This window comes from Chlamydotis macqueenii, chromosome 5 (genome assembly GCF_036417535.1).
Source record: "Chlamydotis macqueenii isolate bChlMac1 chromosome 5, bChlMac1.mat, whole genome shotgun sequence".
In the NCBI taxonomy this organism is placed as follows: Eukaryota; Metazoa; Chordata; class Aves; order Otidiformes; family Otididae; genus Chlamydotis; species Chlamydotis macqueenii.
The window spans coordinates 37,389,484-37,417,062 of record NC_141560.1 but is presented as its reverse complement, the minus strand read 5'-3'; the positions used below and the strand labels follow the sequence as shown (position 1 = coordinate 37,417,062).

Below are 27,579 nucleotides of genomic sequence, written 5' to 3'. Positions count from 1 at the left end.
CAGAAGACTAGACAGTGGCCTTTGAGGTACAGAATCCAAGTTAATACAATGATCTAAAGCAAATCTTCAGATTCTCAATTAAATTTAAAAAACAAATTAAAAAAAAAAAGACAACCACAATGAAGAATTAGCCTGTTTTTCCTCCCATCTTGATTATCATCTTATCATAACATCCTGTTTTCTTTCACAAGATTAAGGAAATCAGATATGGGAAAAAAACCTTACAGCAAACACCAGAAAAACAGCATTTGCCAAGAGCCACCAGATAACTATCATGGAAATAGCACTGTGTTGTGCTACACAGAGGTTTGGAATAGAAAACACATGGTATCTCAAAAATCCCTGGATTATCAAATCTTGTCTTTGTGCAATGTTTTACTAGGAGAGAGTTTCAACACTTCTCTTGAAGGAAAGCTTCTCATAGAAGAACCAAGGTAGAATATTACAGGAAAAATACAGCTTGTAGTTATTCACACAGGTTTAAGTATCTCATACAATGCCTGCTATTTCATGACATACAGAACTTTGCAGCAAAATTGCTTCAATTCAGCAGTCAAAATACTGAAGACAGATGTCCTTGCAATGCTATATTAAAGTTTGCTGGTGGATTCCTTTCAGCTTTCTGCTATACCCTTTTCGATCATGTTCATTAAAAACAGGGCTCATGGAAACTCACCTTTTTCTCCCCAAGCCCCTCCGCACTCAGATAAAGATAAGATCTGGGCCCAGAATTGCCACCAGAAGCATTACTAACTGCAGATCATGGGAGCAGTTTTGCTGGGATGTTAGGGGTAGGGGGCAGTTTGCCAGGAGTAGTTTCCAATGCTTCACAGCTTATTCTGCTGTAAATGCAGACATGTGGGAAGCAACCAAAACAAGGCCAGGGCCACAGAGCTATAACCTCCCTCTGCAAACACAGCTCCCTTCATTTGCAATAGGTGGAAGAAACAAACAGAAAAAGCCTCTAATGTGAATGTTGCTATTTCCAAAATAGCAACTCCCTCTCCAGCTCCACTGGCACTTGAAGAGGAATGATACACAATCCTTTAAAAACAAAACAGCCGCTGTATCACTATCACTACAGTGAACCACAAACACCCAAAGAGTTTAGGTGTCCAAAAGAACCCAAGCCCAAAGTGGATGAGAAGCCGTATTCAAGTGCCATCCATGTTTCAACATTCCTTTGATTATCAGGTTTTTTAGTTCAAAATTATATATGGTTATCAAGTAACAGGGAGAATTCATCCAGACTAATAAAATAGAAAAGGTTGCCTTCTACTTATTGGTTCCAAAAAAACCACCACAATCAGCATGTGTGATTAAATTAAACTTTGTTTCCAAACTAAACACTGTGTCATGCATACAATGCAGGGTTTAAAATACCACAAATATTCTGAAGGGGTCACAAGGTACATAAAGGCAAACATAAGACCAATTTACAGCAGGAAATTTGGCAGAGAGGTATAAGGGGGAGGGGGCTTTTGAGGCTTGCTACTCTGGAGGAAAACTAGAACAATATGGTGCACACCTGGTTCTCCTTCAGCACTGATTGCCACTGTATCTGAAAGTGCACACAGCTAGAAGGAGGTTCCTGCACAGATCTCAAAACCAAACTATTCTGCGGTACTCCAATATCTGTTTGTAAAAGCACCACGCTATGAATACTCAAGTTTTTGGTCTGAGCTGACAGCCGTCCTTTCCCCTGTCAGCTGTGTTTTGGATTTCATGCTCATTGCCAGAGGATTCGCAGTTGGGAAGTACATATAGATCACGTGAAAGTGCCTTTCTCTATACTATTTCTATTTAGAGGCTAATATTTCAGGATGTTTTCCAACTGCCTCATCTTCAACTGAATTCACCTTACAAAGACAAACTATGGTGTAACTAAAAGAGAATTGCTAATGCTATGCCAGGTCCCCTTCACCCACCCCCAAACTGCACAGCACTTGCCTAAAGCTCTTCTCATCTTCCACTTTCAGGCTCCTGCGTAGTTCCACCAAGGTGGCCTGAACCTGACATCTAGAAGTTGCTGAATTCTAGGCCTGATTTCACAAGATGCTCTGGCAGTATACATTCTCCCTCATCTGCACAACTTTGGTATTCCAGGGCCAATTTTTTCACGATTCTGCCAACACAGCTCAATTTTGATTTCCAAGCCACTACCTTTCTCTTCTAGTTCTGAACTTCTGAGCATCACAGTCAGTTTCCAACCACGAAGGCTGGAAACAACAGAGAACGACAGCATTCACTTTATATTCAGGGAGAAAAGAATACTCTCATCTCAGTATCTGAGCTTCCCATTTCTGCCAAGCAACAGGCCAAGAGCCAAGACGAACTTTGTAAAGCAAAGCTCCTTCCCCCTTCGGGTGATGAAAAGGCACCACCTCGTGGACACTGCTCTGAGAGACAGGCTTCACCAAGGGGCAGAAAAAATTCCAGCGCAGGCAATTCCCAGCTCTGTCAATGGGAGCACCAAAAATTTGTATAATGAAATAAAATTACCACTAAATCACAAATATCAGAACATGTTTCAGTTAACAAAGCATTCTGCCCTACTAAAGTGAGTAATTAAAGCTTTGTTATATTTAATCTCAAAGTGAATACTGAAGATCACAAGGTAAGCCAACTACGCAGAATCTTAACAAGGGAAGGAATTTAACTTGTAACATGCAACAGTAAGCTTCTCTACTATCCCGCCTATATTTATTATTTCTCCATCAAGCAGATGCAAGGATCTAAATTAACATAACTGATTTGCATGTTATCATTTTTCCATAAGCAACAGCCAAATAACAATCACAGCCAAAAGCAAATTTAATCAGACAGGGCAAAATACACAGCCTCTACCTCTGTCTGAAAGAAAATACCCAATATTGCTATAGAACAGTATGCTGGAATAAGAATATTGTACTTACTTCACTTGGTGAGGAAACAAGATTTGCCACAAATAGAGTCGTTCATCCACAGGCCTTTTCATTAAAGCTTCTTTGTCTTTTGCATGTTAAACCTGGGCCAGGGGAGATAACGAAGAACACAGCCAAAAACATAATCTAAACAACTTCTAGTTCAATGTCTAGCTACTAGAAAATAGTCCTCCTATCAAAAGACCATAAACATATTCTGAAAAGTGATTGATGGAACACAAAATTAATGACAACGGGCTAATGGAATACAAAATGAAGAATACAATGCACTTCAGAATATTTATATACTTGGTATTTGGAAAGTATGGAAAGCAGAAAATGCCTGTGATTCCTCTTAACAGCTGGTCGACTTCTTTATATATCATCTTCATATTCCAACACTGCCAAAGTGTTTATGCAATTTACACAAAATGAGCAACAAAAAACCCACAAGAATATAAAATCTGCTTGCAGCTCTTGAAAATGTTTATATAGTATTTTTATGTAAAAGCTAATATTTCAATGTCTAAAATGATTAAGAAAAAATACACTGCAATGACTTATAGCACATAGAATTAATTCTGTCTTCAAGTTCTGATGACTCAAAAGTCAGTGCCTGTAGTTTCAGTATAATTAAAGACCCTGGATGAAATTATTTGCTTGCAACTCACTTGCCATCCCTATATTTCATTATATTAATACATAAAATAAACACCAAAAGAATTATTACATTTAAGTTTAGTCTTAACCCATACAGCTGAAAAATACACCTGTTGTCCAATTAGTACATTCTAGCAAGGAACAGATAAACTGCAGCTCCATGTTCAGTAGCAACACTGAAGTGCCCTGCACTGCTCCAGCAAAACACCTGTGTATCACCATCATAAGCAGAAGGAACCAACTGTGACAGGACAGGATTAGCCTACAAGAAGGTTTCAAAAGACTGGAGAAATACTTGCAAAAAGGAGCGGGGGTGGGGAGGAGGAGGGAGATGCAGTTCAAGAAAGCACAAGTTGCTACAAGGGTAACTTAAGGTTACAAATAAAGACCATTTAGCAACACGGGTGTTCTTCACAAAAGGATGTAGGGACTATACCAGAATACAAGTGAACAAGTCAAGATGCAAGAACACTGCATTCAGGTGAAAAGTTAATCAGGAAAAAAAAACTGAAAGACCACTTTTGAGTTAGATCAGATCCCCAGTGCAATCCACTATATGGTGGCACAAATGCTTCTGTAAGAACGAAAAAGGTAACATAAGGTGTGTATTTACGTGTGTATAAATGCACACACACATATAAAAAAAAAGCCCACAGCAATGTCAAAAAATTACCAGTGAAATTTCACTTTCAATCACAAATACAAAATATTAGTGCATCTGATTAACACAGTCTGAATTTGTCAGCCACACGCATTTTCCAACTGACCAAGACAACATGGTTCTGTTTGTTTAAGAAAACACAAAATCCAGTAAATTCAACAGTGAATTCAACAGGCACTGTAAACTGAGTGCTGCTGTAAAGAATGTGGAAAGCATCTCTCCAGCCTTGAACAGATAAAACTAAGAATATACAAGAAGGGAGTTGAAAAAAAGACTAGTGAGAAATTAGCACAAAAGAGTGTAACTTCAATTTATGCTGCCACTTTCTTCATCATTTCCAAGGAAAACTCACTTCCGATATTGAAATTAGACTTAATGTTGTGACTGGTATAACAAGGCGGTAGATTTAAAAGTGTCTTTAAAGTGGATTCTTATCACCTATTTAGAGGGAATAAGAGAAAGAAACAAACCAATGGAAGATAATCCCCTGCAAAACAGGACTCCATGTGGAGATTTCTCTGAGGTACATACTGAAGCAAAGGAAAAAGAAAACCTTTAGGAGAAAGACAGATGTTCTCAGCTGCTACATACAATAGATGAAACGCCAAGGATACAATATCAACCATGGTGATCACAGCAAAAACTCAAGAGAGGTTTGAACAGTGTAAGTTTTCACTTCCAATTGCTTTGAAATTTTGTGCAGGGAGGAGTGTCAGCTTTTTGCTTCCATTTCAGTACCACCAAAACAAACTATAAGCTGTCTGCTCTACAAGATGTCTTACGAGTATTTCTATTTTATTAAAAAATTGTTGTTTTTATTATTCTGTTAGAACTTCCACATGTCTACTGTAGGAAAATTGATCTCTCAAAAAAAATTCATTAATGCCAAATGATTAAGCCTATCAGTACTGTGTACTACACCAGATCACTCACATACAAATTGAAGTAACTAACCAGAAGCATTTGGTATCTCACAGTATATTACAAAACTGCAATTTGAAGATAAAAGAAATGACACTTAGAGGAAAAACTAGGAAAGCATAATGTCTCTGCTCATCAGTAACTCTACAGACTCTAAACTAGATGAGGGAAAGTTTACAGGCAGAAATATTCTCCTCTACTAGACCAACTAGCAGGCAGGTTTTCCCAAGCCCCTCTTCAGGTTTCTAGTGAAAAGCTCTCCCTTTTCCTGACTGTATCAATTGAGGAAATAAAAAACTTTCACACCACTCTCTATCAATCTTTCTTCACTTTATCCTTACCTCATCACTTACAACTCTGAGTTAGGAAGCAGACTTACAGAAGCTGAGAAAAAAAGCTGCAGTAATTAAAATATTTCTGAGGTCATAGACTATGTCAGTACATGGATTATTGAAAAACTTTGACATTTATAAAAAACCATAACATTGTAATTCTATCTACAGTTTCTGACAGAAGCATGTGACAGTAATAGAGTTTGTGTCTACTTTTAGAGCTCAGGAATACAACCTATGTGACTTTTATCACTGATACCATAGCATCTTTGCCTGGTACCACAGACATTTTATTTTCCTTGAGTTATTCCTCTTCACATATAACAAAATTTACGGACCAAATCTAAATCATGTTTTGCCTAAAAAATGCCAGTGACTTACATGATTTCTTAAACAACAGAACGTTAAGCGTTGAGTATTCAATTACTAGAAAGTCGGCAGCTTGCTATGCCAAGAAGGTCAATGTTGTCTGTCCTTCAGATGAACTGGGGTAACATGACTGGTTGTTCTTAATTACCTAGCATTTCTTTGGACATTCTCAGTATCTGAGGAACATTACAGCTACAAAACTCCAAACTTACATGAATACTAAAGTTATAATTAATAGAATCAATTACAGTGTCTGCATGACATTCATATGCTTCAGACCTGGCTACAAATTCTTATTTTTTCTGCTCAATACTCCAGAAGGCTGTATAACTGTACTATTCAGTAGTTTACTGTACTCCAGTAACTGCAAATCAAGTTGTGCAAATGGCATTGCTATACAAGCTCTCGTTTCCTGGCTCTTCACAGATCTCCTCTGTCTATTACATTTGGGAGGCCCTATAGAAAAAAGCAGCAGTTAGGTCACTGCACCAATTCATGACATATTCACCAGTACACAAATCTTACCTCTAGTAACCAGACAAAGGACTCAACTACAGTGATCAAGAAACAGTACAGGCTTCTGTACAAATTGTTTGTCCTTGAGAGGAGGAACACATCCCTATTATTGCTACTCAGTTATTATTTCAGAAGGAACTGCAAAGCCAGCTTCAAACAATCTTAAAAATATCAGGTTTTAAAGGCAAACAGAGCACCTGAAGTAAAAATTAGTATTAAAATAAGCAAATATTCTTTCAAACTAACCCCATTGAGGAACACCCCAATATCAGAAAAAACAAGCAAACAAGACATTAAGGCAACTGAAATACAAGCCGCATAACACACCGGTCTACTACCACTCCATAATAATGTCCGGTAATATTGGCTCTTGGCATGAAAATAACAAGTGTATGGCTTTGGAAATGAATGGAAACATAACTTGTTGGTATGTATTTCAACAGCCACTGTATTAAACTGATGAGAGGTTTGACACATTAATGGTCCAGTCAGAGGTGAATGACTAGACTGAATTGAATGCAGGTGGAACAGTCAAGTATGCAAAATGCAATTTACTCCCTAGCACTCGGTTTTATAAGACAGCAAATCTTTCATTACATCTTCTCAGTATAAATAATGTTTTTCTAGGAGACAGAACCTTGTAAACATACACAAATATTATTTGATCATTTAGAAATTTCATATTTATGTTATTTGGCATCAAAAATGGAAGAAAAAGCAGGTATCTATCATGATTTACAAATTGTGGCCTTTGGAATTTGACAGTATTGGAATTTAAGAAGTACACACACACACACACAGAGGTACTGGACCACACAAATACTTCTAGAAACTTTGCGTCTCCAAGTAACTGGTATGAAAGTGTTTTGATTTAGCAATAATCTTCAGTGTTATTCTCCAGTAACTGTTCAGTATAATGCACAAAGTAGTCTGGCAGTCTACATACATACTACTTTCTACATCGACAGCTATCTTTGCTGCAAACAATATTCATCTTCATCCACATTTTAATGGAGGGAGTCAAAACAAAACCCTCCCACACATATGACCTGTAGATCTATTCATCTCAAAACAGACCTCTCTAGGGGCTCTACCTTCAGATCAAATCGGCAACTATAATTTGCACAAAATGTTCTTTAAAAAAGAACTAGAAAAAGACATGACTACAACAAATATGTGCAGGACTTCTGAGATTAAACAAACCACTATTACTTGAAACAACTGCTGTGACAACGTAGTTTGAACAAAAGAAATAACAGGAAAAGTACCACAGGCCAAATAAGTTAAATCAAGATCATAGACTTTCACCTAGAACTGAACTTACAGTCTTGGACAATTTAGTAAGCTCTCTGTAAAATTTCCTCTTGCTAGTAGACAAAAAACAGGAGCTGGAGATAACTACATTCTACAGACTTGTAAAGCAGCAGCTGCAAAAACGTGGCTAATGGTTTAGCCATAGCATGCTGACAGATGGATATGAAACTATTAATAATGAAGGAATGCAAGCATGTTACGAACTGTACCAGCTATTTTATGGATTGTTATACATTTCAACCTGAATTTTAGCATAGGAAGAAATACTGCGGTTTGAAAATCTACGATTCAGCATAGTTTCTGACCTCAGCTATAATTCATTATGCATGGATAAATGACAACTCCAAATACTGCACATTATGATGCATTCTAAAACCAGAACATGCAGCCTAAACCAGGACACTGACCTAATGCTGCATAAAAGCCCTAAGCAATGTAAGCATAGGCTGCATGCAGCCAGGCATTTGCTCACCTTTAGTCAAAGTGCAAAGCATCCTATGTATGTAACAGAATCCTTCCTAAAGCTGTTAAAAGTTTAAAGGATGTTCCAGGCACCTAACACTTTTTCTTTGCTTGTTTTGATTAATAACCTGGTTAGCATTTTTACTGAAACTTGCCCTTTTTACTGAAGACGCAGTTTTACATTCAAAATCTCTGCTGCTGCCAGAAGCCACAAATTCCTGCCCCTCCTTTCTGCCTACATTAGTTCCTGTTCAGTTGCACAGCAATTGCCCACTGCATTTTTTTCCTGGGTTGCTTTTCAGTTGGTTTACATCCTTGTTCGGGCTCATCAGCAAGTACAAACCAGTTGCAAACTCTATACTGAAAGGAATTACAAAGCAGGTAGGAAGGAAAAAAAGCATGTATTGTCCTCTTGATGCAGTTTGATCTCTGACACTAGTTGACCACCTCTTGATTTTGGACTACTCAAACTTTCTGTAATGCAGGCTCAACTAACCTGCTACCCATGTGCCACTTGTGATAATTTATTCTGCTTGCAGCTTGTTTCTGGTGGCCTTCTTTCCCAGGGACAGCTTCAGCATGGGCTGCAGGTCAGTGATATCCAGGCAGCAGTGCCACCACTTCACTAGTTCCTCTCTTCTGTGGCTCCCTTAAGCCCACTGAAAAAGGAGCCACAGTATTAAGCAGTACTGCCAACCCCAAAACAGTATCTCTAGCCAGTAACAATCTCCCGTACTATCACAAATCTCCTCAAAATATAAAAAGCAGGAGCAGGCTTCACAAATTGTTTCAGCAGCATCTGTTTCCTTCCAGTAGCTCCACTTTAGGGGCACCACAGAAGCAGAGCAGAGCCTATCTGTTCTAATTCACAGTAACCAGTTCTGTGCATACGCTCAGTACCCGAGCCTCCTCAGAAACTTTGTGCTCACTGCCCAGGTGTGACTATTTCCATTACGACACCAGGAAGGGTTGTGACACAGAGCTCTTCCATGCAACGAGAGAAAATTATACAAGCCCAGCATATGGAAAATATTGGAATCTAAAGACAAAGAAAGTGATTTGTATTCTGGGGTGGGCAGTGCAACTCATCCAAATTTGAGTATCAAAAATGTGATTGGAGTACTGAGGAGGGAGAGATACTGACTTACTGAAATTCAGATGTAGTCTCACCAACAAAAAGCAGCATCTCATTCATTCTTATCTAATTACAATTCTGCAGATGACTGCTCAGTCTCATTTAATAAAAACCTCAATCCAATTTTGTTTACCTAGAATATTACAATAGAAGTACTGTCTTCTCAAATGAGATATAGCTACGCATTTTAACAAGAGGCAACATGACAGTTTTGATGAGGTTACCAAAATCATGTAGATTCTCACTGGAACCCATGCTTGGAATGAGTCTCCCCCAGTTTGATTATACTGAACTTCTGCTAAATTAATTAAAACGCTTGCTGTTAAAATGATATGTTTCCTTCTTTAAATAGAAAATTGGGGTGAATAAATCAACATAGCTGCAACTTCAGCGAACAACGATACAAAACATCCATATTCTCAATAAAGAAGATGGACTCTTCCTGTAGAAAAATCAGAATTAAGTTGCTCAAGAGACCCTACATTATACTCAGATGCCAATTCCAAGCAAAACAGAGGTGGGAAACCAGAGCAAAATCCACAGCTCTTCTAATGCACAACAACCTCAACAGCAGAAGAAAAAGTGCAGACTGAAAAACCTGTTCTATAAACCTAGATTCTCCTATTATCAAGGCAGCACAGGATCATCAACCATGTAGCTGCACTAGTTCAGTCTAGTTGTGTGTTATTACCATCCAATCGAGTGGAAGGAGAGGAAATTTTGCAGACAGAAAGAGGCGGGTTCTCTAGTTAAAAGCAGGAAGCAGACAGCATCGTGAAGTTCATAGTTCATGAAAAATCAGCCCCAGCAGTGCACCTGGTTCCACACAAACGTGATATTCTCACAAAGCAGTCCTGTAGACACAGAGGAAAGCAAAACAGTCGCCTCTACTACTAACAGTTTCCAAGCAAATATGATTTTACTTTTTATCTCTGGGTACATTTGTATTGTAACAGACATACGCATTGCCCAATCTTAATTTCCTCTTATCCTCATCCCTTCACACCTTCGGGCGCTGTCACAATATTATTTAGGAATAACAGTTGCAGAGTGGGTCCTCTTTATTCCCAGAAGGCCCACGGCTGAGTAACCACTAACTGAGTAATCGCTGAGTAACCACTAACAAATTCTAGAGAATCTGGAAATCAAACAACTAATTAGTCTATATTGAGCTCACAGAGGTAAGATTTTTCCAAAAACTTGTAATCTGGTCAACTATTCTTTGCATTGCTACCCTGTCTAGATACTAGAATCACTTTCAGTTACACAATTTGCAAATGCAGATATATTCCTAGAGAATCTACAGTTTAAACAAAAGGACAAGAAGGAAGCACAAGAAAACACGTGAAAAGAATGGAATACTCATTTAATAGTTTGGGTTGGAAGAGACCTTCAAAAGTCATCTAGTCCAACCCCGCTGCAAGGAGCAGGGACATCTCCAACCAGATCAGGTTGCTCAGAGCTTCATCCAACCTGGCCTTGGATGTTTCCAGGGATGGAGCATCCACCACCTCTCTGGGCAACCTGTTCCACCACCCTCATTGTAAAAAAATTTTTCCTTATGTCCAGTCTGAATCTGCCTCCTTCTATTTTAAAACCATTACCCCTCATCCTATCACAACAGGCTCTGCTAAAGAGTCTCTCTCCATCTTTCCTGTAGGCCCCCTTGAGGTACTGGAAGGCCGCTATCAGGTCTCCCTGGAGCCTCCTCTTCTCCAGGCTCAACAGCCCCAACTCTCTCAGCCTGTCCTCATAAGAGAGGTGCTCCAGCCCTTGAATCATCTTTGTGGCCTCCTCTGGACTCTCTCCAACAGGTCCATGTCCTTCTCATGCTGGGGCTCCAGAGCTGGATGCAGTACTGCAGGTGGGGTCTCACCAGAGCAGAGTAGAGGGGCAGAATCACCTCCCTCGACCTGCTGGCCACTCTCCTCTTGATGCAGCCCAAGATGCAGTTGGCTTTCTAGGCTGCAAGTTCACACTGGCAGCTCACATTGAGCTTCTCATCTACCAGTACTCCCAACTCCTTCTCAGGACTGCTCACAATCCATTCCCCACCCAGCCTGTATTTGTGCCTGGGATTGCCCTGACCCATGTGGAGGACCTTGCACTTGGCCATACAAACTTTTGTATGTTAAAGTTTTAAAAACGGGGGTTATGTTTCCCCTTTTCCAGTTGGTGGGAACCTCAGCAGGCTGCCACAACTTCTCAAATATCATGGACAGCAGCTTGGCAACTTCATCTGCTGATATTTTCAGGACCCGCTGATGCATCTCAGCAGGTCACATGGACTTGTGCAGCTTCAGGTTCCTTAGATGGTCTCAAACCTCATCTTCTGCTATGGTGGGCAGTTCTTCATTCTCCCAGTCCCTGCCTTTGCCTTCTGCAACTTGGGCAATGTTGCCAGAGTCCTTGCTTGAGGCACTTAAACTGGGCCCCCAGTGAAGCCGACTTGCTGGCTGGAGCAGCTGGAATTCCTTTTAGCTGCACTTTAGGGGCTTTCCTGCTGACCTGTGATCCTTCCCCAGGTTCTGGGCACTTGTTGCTGGCACTGACACCACACTGACAGTAGTGGGACTATAGTTCCGCTCCCCCAGCAGTGTTAGTATAAAGCCCCCTTTACCAGCTTGGCAAGCCTTTGGCTGAAGATGCTCTTCCCTTTCTCTATCAGGAGGACTCCATCAGCCCTTCGTAGACAAGGTTTCTCAAAGCAAGTCCCATGGTCTAAGCAGCTGAATCCCTGTCTGTGGCACCATTCCTGTAGCCATTTGTTGATTTGCCAGATTCGACTGGCCCTTTCAGGCCCCTTCCCTTTTCCTTAACCAAAGCATAAGTACTTCTCTGCAGTCATACATAGATAATTGGGCTAAAGGTTCAGGCAATTTTTTATACGGTCAAAACAGTACATCTTAGAATCACAGAATCATAGAACTCCCAATAAAAGGCATAAAAGCCTTTCAGTACAATTACTGTTGTTTTCTACAGCACATAGAGTAACAATATGACAGGGCAGAAAGAAATCCTCAAATACTGCCATTTTATTTTAGCAGTAGAATATCTTATATAGGCATATATATATAAACTACAGAAATACAACATAAATGAATCTATTACAGGGTAGATGCAAAGTTGTTGGAAAATGACACACAGCAGTTACCAGTGTTTAAAGGTCTCTTATTGAAAAATATTGTATAGTCTGGTTGAAGTCTGGTTCTATCCAACAGTCACACAAAAAATCTGTAATAGAAACAATGATCATTTTCCCTGCAAAAACAGGAAAGTAGGAGGGAGACTGCAAGTACACTACAATATAAGACTGGGATTCAAAACCATCTTGACAAGTCAGGAAAAATAACACACTAGAAGGAGGAGCACCTAGCTAAGTAACAAACTCATCAGATCCAGGGTTTTAACAAATGGTAGTTAAATGACATCAGGCTGTGCAAAGAAAGCAGGTTTTGGACACCTCAGGTTCAAGATGAGGGAAATCAGCTAAAGGGAACCCAGACAAGTGTAACAAGAATGAGAGTTAGAAGATTCAAAAAAGTGCTAATTTATTTGGGATAAAGCCTTTCAGAAATTCAAGTCAAGGAAGATATTAGGGAAAGTGTCTGCCCTCCTTTACAGCAAGCACTGTCCATGATCATATAGCAGATTAAAAACAAATCTGGTAATAAAAATCTCATTCTGCCCAACTCCCTTCTCCTATACCTTCAGACTGGTGCCTTCTTTCCACATAATTTCAGACGTGCAATTGTGCAGAATGATAGCTTTTGGCAAAGTCACTTGAACTGTAAAATGGAAAAAGCAATGGAGGGAATACTTTAAAAGAAAACTGAATTCCAGTATCATATAACTTTAAACTACCTCCTTTTCTATAATTCACCACCACATGAAAACAGGAAACACTGCTCTACCATTTCTCATTCCTTTTCCTCAGCAGTATTAAACATTTTATGAGCACAGACAGTCCAAAAGGAACACTGTGTTGGGCCATAAACTGCAGAAACGTGTATTCTCCAGGCACATATAAAAAGTACGCAGATGGCAGCAGTACTGAAGATAGTTATAATTGCATTTTAACCATTCATTTTAAACTAAAACAAAGTTGTGCCTTCTGAGAATAAGTTTTAACAGCCACACAAGAGGACAAAGCCATCTAACTTTGCCACTGTAACAGCACTTAGCACTTTTATCAAAACGCTTTTTTGCTCAGTACTGTGGAGCAAAGGGATAACTGAAAAACAATCTGACAATGAAAGCTGGGTTTATGAAGTTTTAGTGAGGACAAAGAACGAACTCTGGTCTGTAAGTCCCCTTTGACCATTTTGTTTTCCTAATTAAACAATAACACAAATTAAAATTAATGCCAAAACCACACTTCAGAAAGAGCAATGTTCACATATATGTGAAAATTTGACATTTGTTTTTTAAGCACGTTTTTTGTAAGAAGACAAAATGGTAAAATCAGAATATTTCATTTAAAAAACCTAAAGTTATAGACTCAGTTCTGGGCACAAAAACACTGCTGAGTACAACATGAGAGGAAATCTTAGTCTAAAATGTTTTGTTTGTTTCACAAACTATTTGTTAAACTGATGAAGCACATTGAACAAGGTTAGGTATTCCTCTTTGCACCAAAAGAGAGTAGGTTTGAAACTAAAGTTAGCACAAACGTAACTTTCTAACGCTGCTCAGTCCACCATTTAATGAGGACCTGAACATCAAGTTGCATTTTGATGCAGCGGGAGAGAAACATCTTGAAGATAATAAGAACTGTTCTTTACTAGAAGAAAGTTAATTTTGGAAGTAATTTTCCTGATTTAGGAAACAAATTAATTACTGTTTTCCATGGCTCAAAACAAAGTTAGGTCTATTCAATGTTTCTTTAATTGATATAGAATAATAAAAGTCAGCAAATTCTGCAATATCTACATTATTCTAAGTATTTATGCTTCTGTGGATAATGTTCACAGTACGATTAGCATAAGATGCTAGTATCTTCTCATCCTATCGAGTTCACAGAAGGACAAGAAGTCGTGAATTACCTTAGTAAAATTCTGCAGGTTCAGAAGCACTATCCTGTGTCTTCTAAGCAAACAGCCACAAATTGTTTTTACCTTCATGCTGTTCCCTAGACAAATATACAGACTTGAGGGGAAAAAAAAGCACCAAAGCTATTCACATGGAAGTTAAAAAGGGGCAGAGGAGGGTGGGAAGGAGAGAGAAACAACACAAGTAGTAGCAGGCCCACACTGAAAGGAGAATTCCATTACTAGGTAAACCTCAACCTTCTGCAGCAAGCAGATAGCCAGAAGTTCCAAGTGATTACATCAAAATATAAAGAACCTTCTGTTAGCAATTGGGAAGGGTATTCAAGATCACATTCTTGCACAAACACAAAATACGCTTGAAACTTGAGCGACAAGACACTTTACATAAATATCAGCAGCTCAACAGAAAAGGACCCATACTTTCCACTGAATTCTCACCACTAGAAACTGTTTGAATCACATCTATCTAAATATGGCTAGTAGAATTCTGGTTTTCTTCTGATAAGGTTAGCTCCTCATTAAAGAAACACATGTTTTGATGTGGTATGACATATAAGATATCTCTCTTTTTAGAAAACTTCAAAATGGAACCAGTTCTCTAAATCTTGGAAGTAGGATAAGAAGAACTTTTCTCTAGGTTTAAACAACCTGCAAAGATAATTCAATTACAGTTTCTGTAACACTGGTATTAAAAATATTTTTCAATAGTAAAATAGAAAAACAAACTGCATTTCAGCAGCTTAAAGTCCAAATACAGAAAAATTCACCTGGAAGTCTAATATACCTCCAAAGCTTTGGAAAAGTCAGCATACAGTGTTGTTACATACCAGAAGAACAAATCAACTATCCTTTTTTTCCCAAACTTTTTACATATTTATTACCAATTTCAAGGGAACTGGCATTTAAACAACTTTCCTTCAGCAATCTTCCATTTTAGAATTTGTTTTGCTCTTCAAAAACAAATATTTTCAAATATCAGAACAGCAACAGCAAAGGTGCAGAGGAGCTGACAAGCAATCATCTATGTGGAAACAGAATCAAATAGAAGCAAGGATGAAGCAAAATGGAAATCCTTGCTTATAAAGAAAAGAAAAAACTAACAGTTTGAATATTGTCTGTTTGCCAACAGAAGCACTTCCACCATGAGACACTTTACTGCAGGAAGTTGAGATGATACAGTTAAACACATTTAAGCAAAGACAGCAGAAAAGGCACTGCAGATGTCAAGTAATTTGCACATATAAATTGATTTTGAGAAGAAAAAACTAAACACAACCTAAAAACAAATATCTATTTAGCTAAACATTTGGTTTTCCAAAGCGAATTAAAATCTTGGTTATGAAGTTTACAAAGTAGAATGTATAAGTGAGCATGAAGCACTGAAAGAAAAAAAGTGAGAACTGAACGTGAAAAGAAAATTGACTATGACAGCTTTAATTGCTGTCATTATCAATACTGATAAAGTGATTTTTTATTTTTAAATAGAGCACGTGGCATCTAAAGGTGAAAAAATATTACCTGTGGAATTACGGGCTTCTTGACTACTATTAACTTATTTAGCATAGCAAATAAAAGCATTAGAGAATAGTTACATAACGTTCGTCTTTCATTTGCACTATAAATCACAAGTGAGATGAAAATCTCTCCTCCTAACCTATTTCATACTCTCAGAAAGAACAATTTAAAAAAAAAAAAGAAAAAAAAAGAAAAAAAAAGAATGAACAATACTGTTTTACATTTGCTGGTAGTCATGTTAACCAACATGCTTATCATAAATAACAAGGGTTCACTTCATGGATCTCAGAACACAACCCAGACAAAAGTATAAAGGACAGCCAGTGTTGTAATTTGATTAGCCTCAGGGATTTATAAAGCAAGTTTCATCTTCAGTCTCAATTTGATATTTAAAAGAATGCTTAAAGCAGTTTGGTTTTGCAACTGCCACTTTTAGAGTGCTTTTCCATGGAGATGTCTAACCAGCTTCACCCATTTTCTCAAGTACTAAGAACTAGAAGACCAGCTTCTACAAATAACAATTTTTTGTAAGCTAAACAGTTAAATCTAAAGAACAATTCCAGTCATCTGCGTTTAGTTTTAGCTTTTTACTGAAATGGAGACTTCATTTCTCTCAACCAGCATGAACATTAAACTACTTCTACTGAATACCACTTACTAATAATAAAGTTTCCTATGAATACAGAAGAAGAGAAAAAAGAAAATCCGAAGTGTATTTCATTTGCTGTTCTTTTTAAGAAGGTTAAGGAAGTCAGGAAACTAGACAGGAAACATATAAGACTGATTACTGCTGCTTAAATATTAATAAATATGTAATCTGGTAGACAGCATCAACACACATTGTAACAGAAAACATTCAGATCCCAACACTCTCAAGTACAGAAAGTTCTAAAACAGATAAATGTAACAAACTTTCATATAGCTTTACATATTCACTGGATTTCAAAAATAAAGGGCTTTTTGTTTGATTTACAGTCAAATTGTCCTTCTCAGTTTCTAGCAATCATTTTTGATCTGACTGGCTAGTTTCAACCAAATCTGGCAGAAAAAAAAAAAAGTAGGTGTTGGTCAGAGCTGTGTGCAGGGCAGGGGAAAAAGGAACACTGCTACATAGTGCTCAATGGAGGAAAAAGCTTCAGTGACTATTCCGTTGTTAATACGGCTGCCACGTGGTCTGTCAACAGACCAGAAGTGATCCAAATCTTGTGCTGCCTCTTGCCCTGGCATCGTTTAAAGAGCACAGAAAGGAAGTGGGCTTACTGCTATGTTGGGTGGAAGAAGGGATCAAAAACGGAAATCAGGCATCGTACTTCATTTTTCAAGACATAACTTATATTTTATTAATGTACATACCTAAAAAAGGTTTGTGTTTCTTTGTGCTTTACAGACAAAAAAAAAAACCCCAAAACTATTAAGTTGAGCAAAAATTTACAACCACACAACACTTGCTTCATTCAGTGGCTAAGATGGTGCCATTCATTGAATATGGTTAGTATTTTTTTGTCATCTTAAAATACAGATTAAAGTTTAATTTACTATGCATTATTTAAATTTCACACTGCGGATGGTAAGTGTTACTTTTGAATAAGCTTCTATACAATGTTCATGGACATGGCATGAGTGCTTTCTCGACAGTAATGACCCTATCCTCGCAGCATCCTCACAGCTAACAGCTCTGTTTTTCCCATTTTACAAACTGAAAGTAGATGTGCAGAGGTGTTACTGAACAACGACCATCAGTTTTGAGGCAGGTAAGGTCAGCTTTTTTCCAAATACTCCATACCGTATAGAACTACTTTGGTTTGAAACAGCTCCCCTTGAGTTTGGGAAAAGCTATGAATGCTTGTGACTTTTGCACATCAAACTCAATATCCCGACACCATGAGCACAAAATTATAAACAGCTAGAGAGTTTATAATGCCAACAGAAAGAAGCATGTTAAATTCATTTGAACTCCAGCATAACATGGTAGTACACAGATTCCCCAAAATTAATCCTATTTGAACCCATTTCCTTTTTAGGAAATGGGGGGGCGGGGGGCGGGGGGGAAGGCCATTTAAAAATACTCAGTGACAAGAAGCTATTTATGTTTAGTAATGCATTCCAACTATTAATTAGTCCAGTAAGAACACACATTGAGCAAGTCTGAACATGCTCAATTCAGCTTCTAAGCCCAGAACTGTCGTAAAGCTTTGGCAGCTGTAGAGAAAGCTGCTTTTATCAAATAGGTCTTCCTCAAGTAGGTATATATTGACTACTGAAGAAACCCTTAACATTTCCTTAGCTAAGCTAAAAAAGCAAGCACCTTACATCTTAACTATTAGGAATGGTCTCCCCTTCTCCCAGTCATTCTCTGGAAGCTGATTTTTCACCATCCTCCCTGGACTGTTAACACCAGATGTACTGCTCCATTAACAGTTATAGCTAAACTGTAAATAGATAATACACAACCTCCTTTTTTTCCAATTCCCTTGCTCAACTACTCAAAGTTTTTCACCAGACCTTTCAGCTACCACCAAAAAGATTGGCTTCAAGTTCAACTCCTATCAGTCATCAATCCCAAATCTTTTTCAGAGTCTCATACTGAGAGCCCCTACTCAGTATTTAGTTGCAGTGATTCTGTCACGAAACAAGTGTTACTCATGCACAGCCTTGCCTAGGGATCCGTGCTCGCAAGAACCCAAATCTCTAGCCAAGGCCCTCCTAGAATTCTTAACTAATAGGAGTTACTACAGTTTATTTGGTAACATAAAATTTAACAGATCTTTAAAATATTCCAAAACCAACCCACAAGTGGTGTGTGTTAAAGATGATGATAAATGAAAATACAGTTGGATTTCCATTGAATAAACCCAATCAATAGGTGTTTTAAAAATATACAAGCTTTCAATCTGTGTTTTTACATGTAATTAGACAGAGCTTTAAAGATTTAATTTAAAAGGTAAGATTTTGGATTGGTCCATGAAATAAGACAGATCTGCCCAGAGCACAAGTTGCTGCCCAAAATCCCAGAACTCTTCACCAAAGTGTTCACAGTGAGAAACAAGGACAGACCACCACACTAGGTTTCACAAATACCTCAAAGCAAAACACATTAGCTTTAACGTAATGGAAACCTTTAAACATTCCAGCTTTATTTTCTTCTTATGTAGGATGAATTAGGATCACAATATTAGCCTATTTCCTATTATCCAGCTCTAAGACTTTTGTGACTATGAATATTGTTCCTCTGACTGTAAGCAGGGTAGCAGCCTGAACAGTCAGTGGCTCAAATACAGCTCAGCTTCAACATTTTAGTGAAGGGGGAGGGGGAAACCAGGGGTGTCTAAAGGAGAAGAAAATAGAGAAATAGAGAAAAAAATATCTCCCCATAAAACTTCTCCTCTTTTTCAAAGGACTGCATAATATTTTCCCAAAATATGAGAGGGTAAATACTTACTTACAACTCTCTCCTGTTTTTTAAAAGCACTACAAACATTATTGGATACACTAACTAGAACACTATCTTTTGTACCTGAACTTCAAGGGCACTTAATGCAGGGTTTAATCGTCTCCATCAAAAGTCTTCGGAAATTATATAGCAGAATAAAATCCATTCTCCTTAAGTTAAGTCAGCCAGTTCCTCACCTCTGATGTGTATATTTCTGGTATGGTAGCTGCTGTCATCTCAGGAGTGAAAAGGCCTCAGCAGTCTTACTCAAGTTCTTGCAACAGTTTCTCTTACACTGGAGTGACAAGTAGGTTACCCATACTAGGAAATATTTCCAAGAGTTGCATCTCAATGACATCTTTTGAGCTGATATGATCCTCCACAGATCATATAATGAAGGAAGAGACACACACACATATATTTATGTAGCTTTCATCTTCTAAAACACTTTTTGATCAGTTCCACCCAGTCCCTGCACTGAGTGTCCCAGTCTTCCTTTGTATTTTATGGGCAAGTCCACAGATAAGAATTTGCTGAGCTGTTACTTTCCTTTCTGCATTAATTAGCATACATTATCAGTCATAAACCAAACTGATGCTGCTCCAGCACATAAGGCCTTTTGAGATTCTATAAACTTAAGTAGAAGGGACAGAGGCAGAAAAAGGTCTTCACCTAGTCAGAGTACACACTAGTTAGAGTAAGCATTGCATTAGAAGGGAACCATCAGAGTAAGTAATATTTAATGGCAGCAAAATAAAATATAAGATTTAAGAAAAAAAAAAGTAAAAACCACTGAAATACAGCCAGAGAATCCTTTAAACCCTTATTTGAAGTCCTATATAAATTTAAAAAAAAAAAAAAATATATATATATAAAAACAACAACAAATACCAAGCAGAACAGCTTCTGTTCCCCCATTCCCAAACTATTTCCCAACTGGTACCTGCTTGAAGATTCCTGCTAGAAGCTTTTCCTGATTTTCATCTTCCTGTCATTTTCATTCTTCTCAGATTTTATTACTTGATATTGTAAGGCAAAAACTTAAGAAAGGAGGAAGAACTTACTGGTATTGAGAACTCCTGTGCCAAATACTTCAACACAGATGCTCCTCTAGCCAAAAAGTTACTTCTTTCTGCCAGGTTGCCTTGCAGTTTTGTGTCAAATTCCTTTCTGACAACTGAAGCAACAGAGTCAACTATTATGACTTTAACTTTCTTTGAAATTATTTCTTCTTCCAAAGACATAATCCTAAAAAAGAAAAAAAAAAAGACAAAAAACTCAGTCATTGATAGCATTATTTACACAATGGAACCCTTTTTATAACTCTGAAATTGTTTGAATAAAAGGTTTAATAAGCTGAAAGTCAGCTGCTCTTTTTCACCTCACACATCACTTCCACTAACATCTGCATGTATTGAAAAGATTTGGAAAGGAATCTGAGACTCCAATGGGCCACCTAACCCAAGGCAGGACCTCTCCAGAAGTTTGGAAAAACCTCTAATTATCAACACTATGCTGTACAACCCTTGAATGGCAGACAGCAAGTTAAGCGGACATTGAAACTGGGCCTTTTTGCTCTCAGTAGGAGCGTTCCATTGCCAACACCACAATCCTTGGTGTCTATATATGCAGAAGGTCAAATCCATTTTTGTATACCTCCAAAGACAGCATGCCAAACCTAATCCATTGACGATATGCTACTAGCTGTTCTCTAATAAAATTATTCTAAGAATAATTTCTTCTTCTAGTGTAATTCTCCCACTAACATAAAGTACATAAGATTATGCTAAAATATAACTTAATTCATTTTCATTGCAAAATTTGTTCACAAATTAACATAAAGTAACAACATGACAATATAACATTGCCAACAACAGCATTCAGGCTGATGACTGTTATACGATTCCTCCCTCCGACTGCTGGAGGGGTCCCAGTCTTCCTGGAAGTAAAATATGCTTTCTGGAGGAACAAACTCCTATTTCATGGAAAACGTAACTCTTCTACTATGGTCTCTCCAGAATCCAAGACAAGATAAGACTTTTGAGGCTTACAGGGATCAGATCATATAGAAATTTTCTATCAGAAATTAGAAAACACCAAGTGGATTAGTCACGTGCTATGAAATTAAGAGAGCAATGTCAGTCTTCATGTAGCAATTCTACTTAGTTGGAGATCTGGCTGTTATTAACAAGAAAAGGCCTAAAAAAAAAAAAATTACTCTTCATAAATTTTTTATATCAAACAAATATTGTTATAGACAATTAAGACAAAATGGACTACTTTTTTAAACTCTGGAAAATCATACCTCTTCAGCACACTGCCACAGGTCAGCTCTCGATACAGGTGAATGCTACGGGTCATGCAGAACAGCTTTTCATCTGAGTCAAAATAAGTAGGGAATCTGTTTTCTGCTATCTCAACCAACCTATGGAAAAAAAAAAAAAAAAAAAAACAAAAACCAAACCACCAAACAGAAGGCATAACACCGCAAAAGGAATAATGTATGATCTAAAGTATTCACAAAGCAATCAAAGCAAACCTCGGAATGATAAGCAGATACCAAGTAATACTGGAAATCTTTTTCAAAGGAGAAGAACATTTTAGCAGCCAGAATGAAATACCTAGTTAGAACAGTTTGGTTCTTTTCCCATGATACTAGAGTCAGTGGAACACTAGGGAAAGATATAATGAGTCTGTACGCAAACAAACAGCGTATCTCCTGCAGAAAGAAGCTTATAGTTACTGAATGCAAAGTTCTTTGAGTTTTGTACAAGAGGTTCCACTCAATGGCCAAGCATTCTCCTGTTTTATTATTTTCACTTAAACAGATATACTCTCCAACTCGAACCACCTTCCCTTAAACCTTTATCTCGCAGTGAAATCGTAAGGTGGATCTTGTGTCACCACAGAAATTTAACAAGCTGATAAACAGAAGATCCATTACAAGATCCAACCAACATGGAAGCACGACATCAAAGAACAGAGCCCAGTTCAACTGCGAGTACTTATACAGGCAGTACAAGTATGGAAAGTATGTCTGCAAAAGTGAAAAATCTTTTTACAGGTAATCTCTCCTTAAAACAAGACCAAGGTCATTTGGATGGGAGACATTTTCACTGAAACCATTTCCATTGTGCCAGTTACCTCTTTGTAAAAAGGGCTCTGTTACCTTTGTAAAAAGGTCTTATAAAATCTTAAGAAAAATAAATTTTAGAACAAAGAAAAAAAAAAAAGACAATAAAAAAAAACAGCATTGTGTCACAAGTCACTGAGGCTCCAGCTGCCAGGCAGCTACAACAGAACATCAATCCATTCAGACAGCACAGGTACAACTGGCATGACTTGATATAATGAAATGACTGACCAGTTTAAATGGCTGCTTCACTGACAGAACTGAATGCCAGATTCCATGATTAAGTGTTCTCCATTACCTTATTTGCAAATTCATGACCCTTCAAAACCTTGAATTACAATTGCTAAGCATTCCACTGTTTATTATCAGAGTGGACTAAGGAAGCGTATCAGATAACAGGTGATAACACCAAAAGAAGTCAGAGTAAGTTGGATATTTATTATTTGTTGTCAAAATACTTTTATATTCAGAAACTATGTTTTGAAAAAACTTCTCACACAGATGTAAAACTAAACAATTTGCTGATGAGAGGTAAACATTTTCAGTTAAATGAGATTTTATACATAAAACCATTGAGGACACTAAATGGCATACATTTTAGAAATGCTGACTGCCTGCAAACTGTTCAGAAGTCAGTCAAAAGAAGTTCCACTCTCTGAACACAAGGCAATTTTAGTCCTTAAATGAACCAAGAATTTAACTTAGAAACTCACAGTTACAATCTGAGCACTGCAAATTTGTTCCACAATGAAGATTTTATTCTTTTAATAACAGAAAACACTTAATTGTTTGTGTTTTAAGCAGACCTAGCCAACTGCCAGTAGCTTGAGAAGAGTGACATCTCGTGGATGGTATCTGCAGGCACAATTCACTGGTTATCTTGATGCTTTTTATTTAGGCTCCTTTCATTAAAACCCAAAGTTTCAAACTATTTTAAATCATTTTTATTTGGTTTAAAAACAGAAGCACTAAGCTTGAATGTTATTATACCTATCCTGAGCAAGTAATTTCATTACAATAGCCTGAATCTCATTCATTGGATACATTACTGATTACATCTAAATTGTCCTGCAGAACTTACAGGGACAGAATCTTGTCCTTGCACTTGCACCATTAATCATGCAGACCATTTGGGCAACAGCGATCTGTCATTCAACGGTCTTCATGAAATGAGATTTCATTATGCTTCCCAATGGGCATGCATATCACAAAGAACATCATTACACAGACTGACTTAAAATCACACGCCAAAACCTTGCTGAGATTGCAGTACTGTTCACAGAGCTCCATGCAGATTCAAAGTTCTTTAAGATCTAAATCCTGTTTGTCATGATGAGACCAAAAACCTCACAGAACATGTTCTCTGCAATCAAGGCAGAGAGGCTCATGGGGTGGAAAATCCCTATCTGTTGTCAGTTTTGGTTCACAGAAATTTGTATCCAGTGTTTTTCACAAGCAGTAAGTATGGCTAGACAGAAAAGCAAACCAAATAAATTATCTTCAGATGTTATAAATAACTCTGGTCTGTTTTCAGTTAATAGCTGCCTAGATTTGAACTGAACTGCTACAAAACTGATGACAATTTTGCTTTCTAGACTTAGTATGGCCACTCCATCTACCTGTCCTAGTGTCCATGTTCAGACAAAGCTGCAAGACAAACACCACCTGCACTGTTACAGCTTTCTCTTATATGAGAGAAAAATATATAAGCTACAGAAAACAGTGGCATATCTGTCTGTTGAAATTGTGTTTAGCTGTAATTCCCAACCAAGCAATACTAAATATGATTGAGAATATTTATTGATTCAATCTTAGTAATAATATTATTTTTACCATTCTATTTCTACCACTTCTTTTCTCCATTCTACTTTATTTTGAGCAGTTTCATTTTCACATTCACTTGTTTTCCTTTTCTTCAGCATCTGCTTCTAAGCAAGAAGTCTTAACTCACCCATTAGGTCCCATGCTTTTTTACTATCTACATTTCAAGGTCCTGAAATAAAAATTAAGTGGTATGTAAGAAGGGAGCACCATACTTTGCAGAGGCATTGCCTGAAGCTTTTTCTCTTTGATATATTATGCTTATGGCTTAAAGTAATTCAAACTTGTGAAATTAACTTGACAAAAACAGGGTTAGAAACCCTATATTCTCATCCATGATAACTTTAAATGATTAAACAATGCAAATACATTTGCTTTGATACTCCAGATTCAGGCCATGACTATAACTACTACATCATCTGAAATACATAACTTATTTCAATGAACCTTTTTCTGCCCATTTTTCCACACAAACAAGGATGAGACTACTGTACTTCCTGTCCTCCCCCAGACCCTTAATAACTTTTGAACTCACTAATTCCAAACAGCGACAAAGAAATAAACATCTCAAAAACATCAAATTCCTAATGATTTAGAAAAGTTAAGTAAATTAGAGCTACCTTTAATGAAATACTGCAGAATTATTTCAACAGTTCATCAGTCAGTTAACATGGGAAGAATGGTAACCAACATGGGCATACATCTGTAACTCTCAACCAGACACAGCATATAACATCTCCTGTCCACTCAGCAGTTAAAAGATAACTGTAAATGCGCAGCTGAGCAGTTTTGGTTGCATGGGCAAAGCAGGAGATATTAGAAGAACCAGAGATGTTACAAAGGTAGGGGAACATCGTACTGCATGGCCACTAAGGATATAGGAGAGATGCAAGGTTACTGCAGAAGGAAATCGAAAGTGCACAAGAAGGGCAGGGGGCCCCACTCGGCAGAAATAGGACAGAAATCTGAGAGAAAACTGGCTATGTCAGTCCTGCTGTTCACAGAAAAACCTCCATTTCCTCTGTACTCAAGATGCTGTGCCTTTACATCCTCAAACCTTCCTGCTAACTCCAGAAACTAAACTGAAAAGGAAGATTTCAGGTACAGGACTGTGCAGACCATTTATAAATTAGACAGCATGCCATCCACCTTCGCATACCACAACCGGAATCTGTAACATCATACAAATTCGGAAGGTGAGAAAAATCATTCTATCAAATTAATTTAATCATCTCTGGAATAAATGCACATATCAGACGAATGCTTAATAATTATCATAGGTATTTATTTTATAAATGCTTAATTATTGTTCAGAAAATAAGTGAAGACTCCAAGATAAAAGGTGCTAGAGAAGTTCAAAATGTGTATTTTGGAACTTTGCATCTTACCTCTCAGCACTGAATGCAGACTCTGTGTCAATGTATATAACAGCCCCATCTAGTCCTCCCATGCTTACAGGCAGCGTAGCCAGAACACTCATCATAATACAAAACTGAGTTTTGCCACAACCTGGTGGGCTAGTTATCTGGAAGAAAGAAAGATTAGTAAAACAAACAAGATATGTCACATTCCTTTCACCCTAATTCTAGTTTTAATTAAGACGCATCACCCAGAACTCCTCAAATTCTGCTCTTACAATTGCCAGAGGAGGAGACCGCCACAAAAAGATAGAATGCAGCCCACAAAGAGCAACTTGCAGTTACTTCTAGATCTGTGCCTCGCAAACTCATCCACTGAAGAGTAAACAGTTCTTCAGACACAGCATTATGCTTGTACTTTATTTCTTTGATACCCTTTTTACCACTCATATTTGAGGGCCCCTACTCTCCCCCTCCTCTTACAAGATCTTCCCTAGAGCCACACCTGGCTCTCTTCCACCTCCTTCTCTGTGCTACCTTCTAAAACAGAGCAGAATTAGAAGATTCACAGTTGACATTCACATGGCATCAGTGCCTTTAGAGCTGAAAACAAAGTCCAGAGCTAATGAGTTCACAGATGCAAGTGACTGCTTAGGAATCATCATCATCTTCGTTACAACCAGATCTCACTTGGAAATCACAAGGATGATAGCTTATATACTGTAAAGACTGAATGTTAAATATGAACCACATACATACATAAGATTTTGTCTGCCCCAGAGGCTACACTCCACTACGCAGTGGTGTTTTGTCATTGGTGTTAACTCCCTATTACCATATTTCAACATGAACACCATTTAATGGTCCAGACTAGTTTGCCAGTTTTAAGCTTTCACCTGTGCTTACTGAAAGCCTACTGCAGTTAAGCAGTATTCAAAAAAAGCACACTCAACTCATGTGAAATGGTTCCAGTATGATTCTGATCCAAGAAAAACACCACAAGGATCAAAAGAATACACTGTTTGATAAGATCCTCAGTTTCTGAAAGCAAGACTTTTCTACTAGAGACAGCAGTTCTTTATGCACCACAGATCTTGCTGCGATTGTAAATGACCACTGGGCTCTGTGTTCAGATAATCATATGTTCATTACGACTACAGTGGGTCTTTAAATACAGGATCACATTGTTGATGCTTATGGGAAGGGAGATGATGACATTTCAAATACTAAGAGGGCCAAAACACAGCAAATATAAAGTTGAAGTGACTTTAGGCACTAAAACCAGACAGTGATGATAGTACATTCTGATGCTAGTAGGGACTAAATAATAATGCAAGATAAAAGTAAGCCTCTCCAGGGAAGCTAAACTGCAAAATGAAGCGTACCTCCTCAAAACACCTGGTACTGCCAAAACAAAGGCTTAAGTAGAGTTGTCATTTTAAATTAAAAAACAAATCTTGCAACAGACAGACATCTAAGATCAAACTCATTTAGTCTAAATGCAGAATAGTTTGTTCTGAAGTACAAACACTTTCACCACAATATACTACAGTATTGCTATGGTTTCATTTTAAGCAGCAGCTGCATGATTTTAATCACAGAAAATTTACAGGGAAACACTGAGAGACTGCATTAAGCACAGTCACTCATTAGCTACGTTAACAGTTGGTTAAAATTCCTTTAATCACTTTTGTGTTTAAACAAGGTCTGAAAACAAAGCCATATCAGTCAATCTACTTCAAGATTTAATGCAAGAGAAGCATGAGATTATTTTTGTTTAGAAGCACACACTGCTTTTAGTGAATTACAGATCAGGTATCAGTCATATTTATGCAATAACCTGTCCTCCACCCATTGTACTTAAATTCCGAAATATCATATCAACAATAGCTGCCACATTTTAATACAAACCCAAAGCATATACATAAAAATTCCAAAGGCAATACATATTTCTTAGACTGTGATAGCCTAGGAATCTCACCAGCTGTTTCTAATTAA

At 37.7% G+C, this 27,579-nt stretch overlaps 1 protein-coding gene across 5 annotated transcripts in view; it reads right to left on the bottom strand.

The window, feature by feature from the left end:
• RAD51B (RAD51 paralog B) overlaps positions 1-27,579 on the bottom strand; it is a 401,639-nt gene that overhangs the window by 364,233 nt on the left and 9,827 nt on the right. For all 5 annotated transcript variants that reach the window (XR_015258777.1, XM_086749846.1, XM_086749848.1 and 2 more), the window contains exons 5-7: positions 25,612-25,748; positions 21,575-21,694; positions 20,334-20,517 (exon numbers count right to left, since the gene is read on the bottom strand). Coding sequence is in view for 4 of the 5 variants with exons in the window: in XM_086749846.1 (XP_086605972.1) it covers positions 20,334-20,517; positions 21,575-21,694; positions 25,612-25,748 (441 nt within the window). In the remaining variant the exon portion in view is untranslated. The remainder of the gene's footprint in view (positions 1-20,333; positions 20,518-21,574; positions 21,695-25,611; positions 25,749-27,579) is intronic.